At 43.2% G+C, this 12,500-nt stretch overlaps 2 protein-coding genes across 2 annotated transcripts in view; one reads left to right on the top strand and one right to left on the bottom strand.

Moving 5' to 3' along the window:
- Nucleotides 1–111: 111 nt before the first annotated feature.
- Nucleotides 112–4,491, bottom strand: LOC142371040 (guanine nucleotide-binding protein G(I)/G(S)/G(O) subunit gamma-10). Its single transcript, XM_075453632.1, has 3 exons — nucleotides 4,311–4,491; nucleotides 1,175–1,303; nucleotides 112–995 (listed from the first exon to the last, which is right to left on the bottom strand). Exons 1-2 carry the CDS (start codon nucleotides 4,401–4,403, stop codon nucleotides 1,178–1,180), a joined length of 219 nt encoding a protein of 72 aa, XP_075309747.1. The 5' UTR covers nucleotides 4,404–4,491; the 3' UTR covers nucleotides 112–995; nucleotides 1,175–1,177.
- Nucleotides 4,492–12,082: 7,591 nt separating this feature from the next.
- dus1l (dihydrouridine synthase 1-like (S. cerevisiae)) overlaps nucleotides 12,083–12,500 on the top strand; it is a 54,264-nt gene continuing 53,846 nt past the window's right edge. The window contains exon 1 of the mRNA XM_075453151.1: nucleotides 12,083–12,161. The gene's annotated coding sequence lies outside the window, so the exon portion shown is untranslated. The remainder of the gene's footprint in view (nucleotides 12,162–12,500) is intronic.

Below are 12,500 nucleotides of genomic sequence, written 5' to 3'. Positions count from 1 at the left end.
TGTGCTTTATAAAATATATAGGAAAGGTAGTAAAAGACACAAAGATTAGCATTGTACTTGTTATCATGACATGGGAAATTGGAAGAAAACACAAATCTTAATTTACTGTGATGTATTTTATTTGACAGTCTAGACCTGAATATGTTCAGGTTACAGTTATATGAAACAAAGAAATGCTTCTCGTCTTCGATGTTCAGAAAATACAGTCAGAGATTATGAAGAGGTTGTGCCTGAAAGGAATCCACTGTCAGAATAGTAAACTTTTGTGAACCTTAAAACTATCTTCTGCATCTGGCTTGTTTTGAGGTACACCGGCTTTTATTACACACACTTCTGGGCCTGAAGCTGTCCAAAAGCGCCCAGAGATATCACAGTCCACAACTTTGGTTTTCAGTCCTGCACCACACCATTTTGCTTTTTGCGGTTTCTTAACATTTTTGATGACATCTTTGTGGCCTCTAAAACCTGTGAACAGATTCAGGTGTATGGCTGTGCATGAGCAGTGCTCGTGGTGTTACATCCCACAACTGTAGGGGGAGACCAAGAGCAAAACATTTGCAAAATTCTCCACCATTACTTTAATGTTTGTGTTGTCAAGACACCAACAGACTAATCTGCGCAGGCCAAATAAAAAAGAAAAATAATGGTTTGCAAAATACATGCCAGATACATCTACAGTGACAGTTAAAAATAAAGCTGTGCTAACCTTTAATGATGAATAATCATTAGATTACAAAAACACTGTTTTGTTATGTTACATGTAGAAGCCAAAAAATACATGAAATTATATTTTCTTTTCAGATTCATTACGAGCAAAGGCCAGAAATGAAAATAAACCAGATACAATAAGGTATCATTCAGCATAACAATTTTTTTTTATCATCAACAGCAGCAGGAGTGGTGGAGGTGTTTCTGGGCTTTATCTTCAACATTGGTGGTACAGCTTGTGGAGACCCAAATGCATTTGTTTGGGTATTCTGGCCCCCTTTACTGCCCTGCAACGACATGAACAAACTGTTACTTCGTGGAATGTGTATTGTGCTCAAAAAAACAGTAGCACAGTCGTTTGGGAGTTTCAGAGATAGAAAGCACGCAAATAAGTACTCTGTGGCTAGAAAGATAAATACTTCAAGAGTTTATGAATAATTATCAGTTCATGAAGAGAGCAGCTCACATCTCACAGAAGGACACATGACTTAGGAGGCCTGAATGGGTTATCACTTGAGGGTACCCCAGTCAGGAGAGGATCTTTGTGAGCATTTTGGAAACAGTAGGTCTTCAGTTCTGCAGCAGCCTGAGAAACCTGAATAACATACAAAGAAGAAGAGAGATTTCAGATACATTTTCTAATATGTCTTTTTTCCAGCATATATTCATATATGTAAAGGGAGACTACATTTAAAAAAAAAGAATTTCTTGAATTACAGTTGCTAACAGGGTGAAGGCCACAACCATGAAGATGGCTACACGGGCTGCAGCGTGGCTTTCTTGTGATGGGCTGCCTGGTTTCTCTCTTCCTTCCTCCTTATTTTCAAAGGTGGTCATCAAAAAAAAAAGCATTACATGTTCAAGAGTACCTCCTCTATTTCTAGTGACGTTACTGATACTTATACAGCAGCAATTTTTATTCTACAGAGACGTTCATTCACCACTTTGGCGTTTTTTCTATTTTCTTTTTGGGGGGATTTTATGAAGAAAAAAAATAGAAAAAATAGTCCAATTTGTTGAATTGAAATGGAAAAACCTTATTCAAAAGAAATTATGAAAAATAATAGAAACTTTAAGTTGTGCATGCAATTGCCTCCAGAATGCACAAAATGAGTTAAATAAGGTACACCAGTGTGCATCTGTGTGTCACATGATCTTAGTGCATATACACCTGCTCTGAAAGACCCAAGAATCTGAACACAACCCATCAAGAGGTACCACCAAACAAGAAACACCATGAAGACCAAGGAGCCCTCCAAACAGGTCACGCACAAGATTGTGGAGAAGTACAAGTCAGGGTGGGGATGTAAAAATGTATCTGAAACTTGAAGCATGACGATGGCAGCATCATGCTGTGGGGATGCTTTTCATCAACATGGACTGGAAACTGGTCAGATATGAGGGAATGATGGACGGTGTTAAACACAAGGAAATTGTTGAGGAAAACCTGTTTCAGTCTTTCAGAGATCAAAGACTGAGACGGAGGTTCCCCTTCCAGCAAGACAATGAGCCGAAGCTTACTGCTGAAGCAACACTCAAGTGGTTTAAGGGGGGGAATATAATGTGTTGGAATGGACAAGTCAAAACTACACTTCAATCCATCGGAGAATCTGTGACATGACTTAAACATTGCTGTACACCAGTACACCCATCCAACTTGAAGGAGCTGGAGCAGTTTTGCTTTGAAAAATGGACAAAAGTCCCAGTGACTAGAGGTGTTGCAGGTTCCCAGGTGATGTGTCTCAGGCTATCTAAGAGCCACCTTTCACAGGGAGTGGGCCTCTTTCTACTGACCAGGCCACTTTTATCAAGTCAAGTCAAGTCAAGTCAACTTTATTGTCAATGCTGCCATATGTGCAGGACATACACAGAATTGAAATAGTGTTTCCCTCTTATCCCTGGTGCAAAACAGCAATAAACATGAAGAAAAATATGATATAAAGTCGGAGGTAAGAAAAAGAAAAAAATATTTAAAAAATATATACGAGCTAAAAGCTGCAGAAGCAGCAGCAATTGTGTGTCCTGCGGTCTCATTTTCTCCCCCCTACCAACTAACTAGCTTTCTGTTTGTTTCCATCAGTTTGAATTATTTTTGCATTGTGATGCTATCTGGAGGTTGCTGACACCGGTTTAACTTTATTAGTAGGATGCTTGTGTTCTCCTCTTCCAACAGTTACTTTACAAGTCTTGCTGAACTGAAATGAAAATGCTATAGATTGTCAGTCATCAGTTTGAATTCTATGTGATTTTGTGTTTTTTGACTAAACTTTAGTCTTCAGTGTTTGTTTTGCTGTTTGGACTGTGACCCAGATGTTGTACCCTGCCTGGGCTCTGGGGTTTCTCCTCTAACAGAAGCCCCTTTCACACTGCCGAATAACCCGCGTTTAATTCGCGAATTTAGCGTGTCCGCTGTTGTGTTCACACTGCCGACCCGGGCTGCCGCGTCAACTCGACTCGCCTTTCGACCCGCGTCGGACCCTAGTCTTTTTGCCGAGCCGAGTTTGATGTGAACGCAATCGACGCGGGTCGGACGTGGGCGTGACGTGACGTGAGGAGTTTAAAAGACAGAATGGACAGCTGATTCAGAACAACAGCGACAGGTGAGGACAAGTTTTACTCTGTTTTAGCCTACATCAAGTTGGAGACATTTTTTAATATGGCCAACTGGGGAGACAAGGAGGTCCGCGAGCTCCTCAGCCCCCGAGCAGAGGACGTTATTTTCCGCCACATTTCGGGGACGGTGAAAGATGGACCTCTGCTGGAAGGGCTGGCGAGAAAGATGGGAGAGCGCGGTTTCCCACGCAGCAAGACGCACCGTAAAGTAACATCTCCATGAACTGCATTGCAAAAATGAGTTCTCAAGGTGTCCCGCCATCGTTTGTTTAAAAAATTTGATGCAGACAGGTGTATTTCCCCCTACCTCCGACGCATGGCTTGTGCCTACGTCATTGTACACGCCCAGCATTTTATGTGTTTCGTGTGACGCTCTGCCACTAGGCAACTCCCCCTGAAGTCGGCTTCAGGCGACACGGGTCACCCTGACACGCCAAGCGTTCACATTGCTCGACGCGGGTCGAAGGTGCAATTTGGACCCGCTAAGATAGCGGGTCGCAGTGTGAAAGGGGCTAGAGACACATAAGACAGTAGCCTGCCTTGTGTTCTGAAATAAGTCCCACAGCAACAAAGCTGTCACTGTGCTGCAGCCCGCCGTGCTGCCGTTTCCCCGCACAGCAGCAACTCATTCTGGGGATAAAAAGAACAGGACACACAACATGGCCATCCCACGCAGAGGTTCTGCCATTTAAACGCTTCAATAAAAGACTACACTACTTTAGAGCTGTAAAGTTGGCGGCACTAAGGCTCAGTAGAATGTCCTGAGGACAACTCTTCATTCTTCTCCCTGTTGGACAACTCAAGTCAAAGTCACACTTTGTTGGGCTGGCTGGATAACCAATGAGCTGAAAGTCCAACAGAACCTGAACAAAGCAGCTGACAGTAGCTGTCAGATGTGCATCACATTAAAGCTCCTGGTGCGCTCGGTGGTAGTTGGGAGTCACGCGCGGCGCGGGGCAGTTTGGGGGGAGTGGAGCGGGGGTCTTTACCTTGATCCGGCGGACGCTGGCTTCCAGGCGGAGCTGTTTCACCGCCTTCTGAGCAGCGGCCAGACTGCTGCTGGCGCCGCTGCTGTTTGACATGGTCCCGTCCAAATATAAGGAAAAGTGGCCAAAAAGACCCTTCTACAGATGTTCGCCTGGCCAGCTTTGGGACCGCCAAGCTTCCGGTGGAGACTTTCAAAATAAAAAGCCCGTTCAGCTGTCAGGGCGGAGGACGTATGGAGACCATTGACGTTACTGTAACTTCTTCAAAGTAACCACTGAAAACCTTCTCAGCATCCACATTCACACATCTGGTTGATGGTCACTGATTCTTCAGAGTCGGGACCAGGGCCGAGGCTCGGGTATTTTTAGTGGTGCCAAGGCACCACCGTGAGATAGCTCGGCACCCCCTGGCTCAGCACATTTTTGAAATATTATATTATGCAAAAACACTTTTTTTTCCCTTAAGGATGCATTATTTTAGTGACCATTTTATTTATTTTCTAGGATTTGTTTTTGTTTTAACTCTTTACTCCCAAAATAAATGTTGAGTTATCTTATCTTCAATATTTGTCTCAGGCTCTCTGTTATCCCTGTCAAGCCACAGTCTTTGGAAATGAAGAGGTCAAAATTGAATGTTGCAGGGGAAAACACTACTCAAAGCAAAACTAATACAGCTCCAAAATGTGTAAATGTACTAGTTCGCCTCAATTAGTGAGAAATAATGGGCCTCTGTGAGCACTGGGGGCTGGGAACCCCTAAAGACCAGATCCTAAAATCGCCCCTGGTCGGGACAAAAGATGTCCCACATAGACAAGTCTTATTTCTATCAAAAATAAAGAAATGAATAATGTTTGACATACTCACAAAGTTAGATCTAAAGGAATTATGAGTACTGATGTTATGTTTTAGCATAGATAATTACTTTTTGGGGGGATATTTGTTTAAATGTATGACCAGTGGTTAGACAGCCCATGTTATTTCTCTTGTCCTTAGCAAGAGGTCACAATATTCACCAGCCCCAAAAACCTTTAAAAACCTTTACAATTGTGAAAACATTTATGTCAAATCAAAGATAAGGGTTATAGATGTATAAAACAATGCATGCCATGAACATCTAAAAATATTTTCCAACCTGCCTATCAAAGTTGTGTCCTCTGTTTCCATCAACTCCGTCAGATTTTTTCATAAACCTCATTAAATCAGGTAATAGCATGGTCAGCTATATCCCTGAGGACCCCTTCTCATTCTCCTGGCTGTGGTGAATGCATCAGTACCACACATGGTCTGGTATGTTTGACATTTGTTGATATTTTAGATGAACAATGTCAATTTTCCTATGGTCACAGTTGGAGCACGTCAACACCATCTCTCCGTTATTATACTTTTTATTAAACCATAGTGGATTCAATGGAAGTACTTTATTGAGATTATGGAGACAACTTGAAATAGCCAAAAAACTAGCTAGCTCGCTGCAGTGTAGGGAAAAAACATGCCATTTCGTCAACTCCGTCAGGTTTTATATCTGACAGAGTTGACATGTAAGCTGACAGAGTGGACAAATCCACCAATAACTGCTTAATGTGCTAATATTATACTATTTTCGAACATAGCAAAGGTAATGGCTGTGTCTTATCTCCCACTACTTCCAATGGACATTGATTTTGTCTGCACAAGCCAGTGTGTAGATGTTTTCAACATCTGGTTGTAGGAACACACACTGCACCTTTAAGATTTTACATCAATCAATAAATCAATCATTCAATCAATAAATCATGTTAAGTAAATGGACATCTGATTCCATAGTAATATTCAAATACATTTTCATGACTTTTGTATTAAAGGAAAGCCTAGCAGCTGAGTTAGAACTGGTGCAGACCAGGGGAATCCAACTGTTTATCTATCGGCCGGATCCGGAGCTGCTCGGGCATATAGCACATTGGACCTATTCTGGGGTCGGAACCCTGGCTTATCCATTGTCTTGGTTCTTTCCTTGGGTCCAAATCAAAAGTTGGTGCCTCTTTCCAATTGAAAGTCGTAACAAAGTTTCTGTAGGTGAACCTGCGGAAGGATCGGTGCGTTGCTCAAGGGCACCTCGGCCGTGTCAAGGGGATGGACTGGACACGCGTCCGGACACGTAGTCTTGATCTGGTCGGCTGGGGCATTGCGGTTCATGGGACCCCAACTCTGGAAGGTACAGATGGCGTAATATGATTATAATATCTCCAAGGTACAAAGGATGGAGCGATTGCAGCTGTAGTGGCCTCTCCCCGCTCTTCCTCTTACTAAATCAAATATCACTGCGGCCTATGTGCCTTCCATTTGCTCTTCTTTTGCCTCTGAGCAATGTCAGTTCTGCCCCCACCTGCGGCTGCGGCTTGGTGTGTTTGGTGGGGGGGATCCTTGGGATCTTGGCCATTCGCCATTTGCTAAGCGTATCAATATCTACTGGATGATGAAGTGGGTAAAGATGGTGGCCCACAGACAACGAGAGTCTTTAAAAACCTCACAAAGACCTCACTACCTCACTTTGAGGGGGCCGTATCGGCAGGTTGGTCTCCCCCCTCAGGGGTCATCCAAGCAGGGTTTGTGGCCCGCCACTGCCTTTGCCCAGCTTGTTGTGCCCTTGGAGTACAGGTTGCTCGAGGATATCTTTCGCCCAGGCTCTGAATGTCAAAGCTAAGATATTCAGTGAAATACCGCTAAATGGCAGGAGTAACATGGCTCACTTAAAATGGCGATAGTTATAGTGTTGGAAACAGGGCAATTTGTTAGAGTTTGAAATGACTTTATCAAGAAAAACATTAAGTTTTTCTTGATTTCTTGTGTGGTCAGACTATTAATTTCGTTCCTGTAACGTAGTTACACTAATTCTTAGTTTATTTATTCTTATTTCATGTCACTTCACTAACTCTCCTGTCATTTCAGATCCTGCCATGCAATTTAATCATTTCCCTCATCTAGGTTTCCTGCCCATCTCCTCCTCACCTGCAGTCTATTTGCTCATTAGTTCATCAGTGTATTGTGTATTGGGGTATTCCACGAAAGTAGCTAAAGAAAGCCAGGCTGTAGAGGTAAAGCCTCGCTTGAACTAACACCATCTACCAATTAAGCTTCAAGTCGTTCCACGAAGACATTTTAGCTGCATCTCAGCGAGGCTAATCCAAGTGAGGCTTGCCTGGCTATGTGCGAGGCTTACATTGCCAGGCTATGTGCGAGGCTTACATTGCCAGGCTATGTGCGAGGCTTACATTGCCAGGCTATGTGCGAGGCTTACATAGCCTGGCTATGTGCGAGTGCACGAGGAACGTAAGAAGCCCTGACGAGTGGGTGGTGGAAAAACGGAGATGGCAGAAAAGGAGAGCAAGACAAGAGCTGTTATGTTCTCTGCAGCTGAACAAATAATGCTTATGGAGCTGTATGAGGATTTTAAAAGTGTCATCACCAGAAATGGTAATACAGCTGTGATCAATAAAGCAAAGAAACGGCATGGCAAACAACTGCTGACAGACTAAATGCGTAAGTTATGAAAGTTTCATACCATTGTCAAAGTTACACATTTATTTTACTGTCTTCATGTATTTATGCTCTCCTCCTCCCAGATGTGACAACAGTACATTTCTTTAGCGATGGGCCCTGCACACAATACAAACAACGTAGAAACTTTGACCTTTAACCTACTTTGAAGCCAGTCATGGCGAAGGAGCCCCAGATGGCATAGGTGGCACACTGAAGAGGAGGGCACACAGGCTTGTCAGCCAAGGAGTTGATATCCCCACGGCAATGTCCCTTTACCAAGCTCTGAATGATGGTCAATCAAAGGGGAAATTGTTTTATATCCAGGAGCAAGATGTAGATGATGCAGTGAAGGAAATACCGGCTGACCTTCCAGCGGTACCATCCACAATGAGGCTTCACCAGGTATTCACTTCACTATTTCTCCATGATTCTTATTTAGTTAAAGCACTTTGAACTACCTTGTGTATGACTGATCTTGCCTTGCCAGGTGATTACTCTTTCACCTGGAAAAATGCTCTACCGCCACATCAGCTGCATGTGTTCTGCAAATGGGAAGCTTCAGCTTTAATTCCACAGATGACCACACAGAAGACCTAACACACAGCACACCAGAAGAAGAGCAGTGGCTCCAGAGGCTGTGGGTAAATGGTTTGCCCTGCTGTATGAGGGCCACATCTACCCAGGGATCATCCAAGAGGTGAAGAGACCCACTGCCAGGTGAAATGTGTGCACAGAGTGGGGGTAAGCCGCTTTTTCTGGCCGCTGGGAGAGGATGTCCATTGGTATCCCTTTGAGGATATGCTGAGCATCATTCCAAAATGTTACCTCACGCCACCTGGCCATCGCAGGAGACCAATGGAACACTCTGGTCAGCCATGAAGAGTAAAGTGGAATATTAGAAGACCGATGTTCTAAAGCAGATAACAAGTTTTCAGCTAAGTGTTAGAGTGAAATGTTTTTAGTGAATATGTTGATAGGCAAGGGCAGCCAGCCATCAAAGGTTTAAAAGCAATGTTCTGAACCAAAGGGCAAGTTTCAGCAAAGTTTCTTTAATTATTATCATTTCTTCAATTTTTTGGGTGTTATTTGAGGAAAAGTGCGACAGAAAGTATTAAAAGTTATTCAAAGAACACTTTGGTGTCTTGGGCATTTATTTGTCACTTTTATATGATCCTCTATAATCCAAAATAATGTAGCTACTCATCCATCTTACTTTATGCAACCCTGTTACCCTCCTTTCAACCCTGTTACCATATCATTTTAATTGAAAATAATTCTAAATTACTTTCTCAGCTCTAAAAGGTTTGACCCATTTTCCTTTAAAGAGTTTATGCAATCATATGCAAAATGTGTTGGAGTAAATATTGTACAATAAATACTGAAATTGGTAAAGTGAAACATGCCATTATTGAAAAGTTGGCTGAGACAGATTTCGAAAGTTGTTAAAATGAATTTAAATCAAGTCATATGTGAAATCAAATGGTTATTCAGAGAGAATGTTACTTTATTTACTTAATGGAAAAGGAATTACATTTCAGAAATCAATCATGTACTTTTTTCAGGTTGCTCAGTGTCGGTAACAGGGTTGCACCATACATCAAATAAATCATGCAATAAAAATTGTACCAGTGATCTGTAAGCTGAGCTAATGAAGCCTTTGGTAGTTTATTACTTATTATTGATGAATATGTAGCAGAAAAGTGAAGGTTTATTTTTCAAGAATTTTGAAGCCCAAATTTCCTCCAATTCTGGAATGACTCATTAAAGCTGCATTCTGCAACTCTTTTTCAAGCATAATGCCTGGAACTGTCCGGGGATTCTGAAAGTAGTACATTAAATACCCCAATACAAAAAAAAAAAAAAGAGTTCTCTAGGTCCCCTATATGTCCCGCTAGGTCCCTCCAAAGCCAGCAGGTTTGTTTACAAAATTGCAGACCGGACCGGTAAAAGGTAACCAATCAGGTTACGAGCTGGGCTCTGCTGCCTGTCAATCACCGATTGTGCACGCGCGATACAAGGTAGGCTCGTCCCCACGCTTATTTATCTAGACTATTGAACTTCATTACGGGCTAGTCTACTTACTGGCCCTCATTTATCAAACTTGTGTAAGACGAAAAACGTGCGTAGGTCGTTTGTACGTTCTTTTCTGCGCAAAGGTTGGCATTTATCAAATCCATCGTGAGCGCAGGAAAGATGAAATCGCCACGACAGGTCTGAGGCCGGTGTACGCACTTTTCCATTTTGACTTGCGGTGACTGCAACACAGCAGCGTCACTAGTGCGTGCTCAGGAGTCGCAACAAATCCCTAGGTTAAAATTACAGACTTATCACTTTAAAGAAGGCCCATGTTTTATTTGACTTCAACATAAATATAAACATAAACGCAAATTAAATAAATTAAACAAGTACAACTCCGTAATTGGAAGAGTGATGGCTCATTATTCAACCGTGCACCCTCACACCGAACAAGAGAGGCGCTTTAACACTGCGCATACGCGCACGCGTGCCACTGTGGAGAGCTGTATAGGGCTCCTAAAGCTGGATCTGTCTCTCGGCTGCGGGGGGAACCCTATACGCCCGAAAAGGTATGCAATATTATTATTGCATGCGGGGATCTCCATAACATTGCCCAAAAAAATGGAGTGCCATTTCCAGATGTACATCCAGAGGACCCCGCACCCAGAGATCCCTTCCACCAGCCTGCACAGCCAAGAGCGCTCAGGAGGAGAGAGGAACGTATTCAGCTATTCTGACTTTTGGTAAGCATTCTGTTATTCAAGGAAAAAAGAAAGGAGAACAACGATTTCTTTCAGCATTTATTCTGTGACTTCAGTGTTTCATTTATGTCTTTCAATGTACTGTCGATAGATTGCATGGTGTGTGTTAAAGCCATCATCCACTTCACGATCTCTGTTTGTCTTTCTAGGACCTCTGTGGTTAACACGGCTGGCTGGTGTGACGCTGCAGACCGGGGGGGCAGAGGCAGGCAGAGGCTTCGGATGTTGACGGGGCCGCGTATTCGTCGCGCGGGTCAGGTTGCCCGGATGCCACTTCGGATTCATCTGTGAATGAAAAATATTAGTTTGATTAGGAACCTCATTTGTGTTGAAAATTAAAGCAACTATTTTATTTAAACGTCTTGGGTGTGCAGTCATTCTTACCATTCTCGAGCTCTAGCATGGGCGCATCAGTGTCAAGTTTCCCTGGCACGCCCGATGAGGACGTAGCTCCGATCAGGCCAGCCACCCTCTCCTCCAAGGCACTCAAATCCAAACCTGGATCCCCCCCCCCCCCGTTAGTGACATGCTGCGTCGGACAGCTGTGACCTTCTTTTTTGGCCAATTTCATATCGGACCACTTCTTCCTGATCTTACTGGAGAAAAAGTAAAACATCGCTCAATTTTAGATTTAATTTAATCTGCAGTTTATCACATTTTATTGACCATCACAGTAGGGGAAAATACATACCTCGTCCGGTCTGCGATTTACATCGCCAACGCTGTTGACAGCCGTCCCAGCTGTCAACGCTGTTGACAGCGTTTCTTTGCCGCCTTTCGTCTATCCATGTCGCAAACTCTAGAGGTGCGGCCTCTCAGCCCCTTTTTGTAGAAGGCGTGGTTAGGATCATTACGATGGATTTCAGCCACCGGATTTATCAACAGCCGCTCGGTCTTACGATGGGATTGGTGTGGTACGCATGTTCTGTAAATCTCACTTGAGCCTCTGCGTACGACGAGTTCTCCGCTCATATCTACGATGCTTTCTACGACGGCTTGATAAATGAGGGCCACTGTGTCTTCCATGATCGCAAATGACAGGTGAGGTGATGACTGAGGAGTCGTGTACGCGCATCTGGCGTGCACGTAGACGTGCAAGAGTTCTCATGTGTTTTGATGGGGCGGGACAGGAAGTTGAATAACTTTTTATTTTTCGGTTAAAAAATAAGCATTTCTTGCATTTTGCGACTACGGAGGTCACCGTTTTCAACTTCAAGCGTTCTGATAGATCATGTAAACTCTTAAAATGCCAAAAATTAGGACTTTACGTATGACAACAACAAATCCTACAGACTGCAGCTTTAAAGTGAGATTTGGCATATAGGGCTTTTACTTGTTCTGTGGAAGCTTTAAGTACAGAGATGGGTGTCTTATTTTTCACTTGTGTTGTTATGCAGCCAAAGGGAGGCGATAATATCAGGAATCAAAAAGATGTCGACCGTTATTTACAGAGCGAGGAAGAAAAGTGGGAAGCTAGAAAAGTTTCCACCCGGCGTTATTTCGCTGTTGCACACAGTTGGAAAGCGCTGTGAGGGCTCTCCCCAAATTCAACACTGAAGAGGTGAAACAACTAAGTGTGTATTCATGTTAGTGCAGACACACTCAGCATTCATAGAATTATTATATTCGTTCGGTTAAACTGTGGAAAAACCGCGGGAGCACATGGTCACGTGACTGCAGTTAGCTGTGCTCGCGACATGCAGCTCACCACTCTGCAGTACATGCTGGAAACGGAATGCTAAATACAAACCAAAAGAATGGACTTCCTGCTTTTATTGGCTTCTGGGAGTTTTCTCACGTCTAAGTTTAATCAAAGTTGGAATTTGGGAATCACTGGAATCAAGAAGACGATATAATTGTTGTTGTTTTGTGGTATTTGGCTCTACAAGTGATTGGGGAG

This window comes from Odontesthes bonariensis, chromosome 21 (genome assembly GCF_027942865.1).
Source record: "Odontesthes bonariensis isolate fOdoBon6 chromosome 21, fOdoBon6.hap1, whole genome shotgun sequence".
NCBI classification, from domain to species: domain Eukaryota; kingdom Metazoa; phylum Chordata; class Actinopteri; order Atheriniformes; family Atherinopsidae; genus Odontesthes; species Odontesthes bonariensis.
This window is presented reverse-complemented; position numbering and strand designations above follow the sequence as displayed.

Excerpts from the sequence above, each read along its gene's own strand:
- LOC142371040 (XM_075453632.1), bottom strand. The coding sequence starts at position 4,403 with ATGTCAAACAGCAGCGGCGCCAGCAGCAGTCTGGCCGCTGCTCAGAAG. Across the intron at positions 1,304-4,310 it reads CCAGCGTCCGCCGGATCAAG|GTTTCTCAGGCTGCTGCAGA; the intron begins GTAAAGACCCCC and ends TATGTTATTCAG.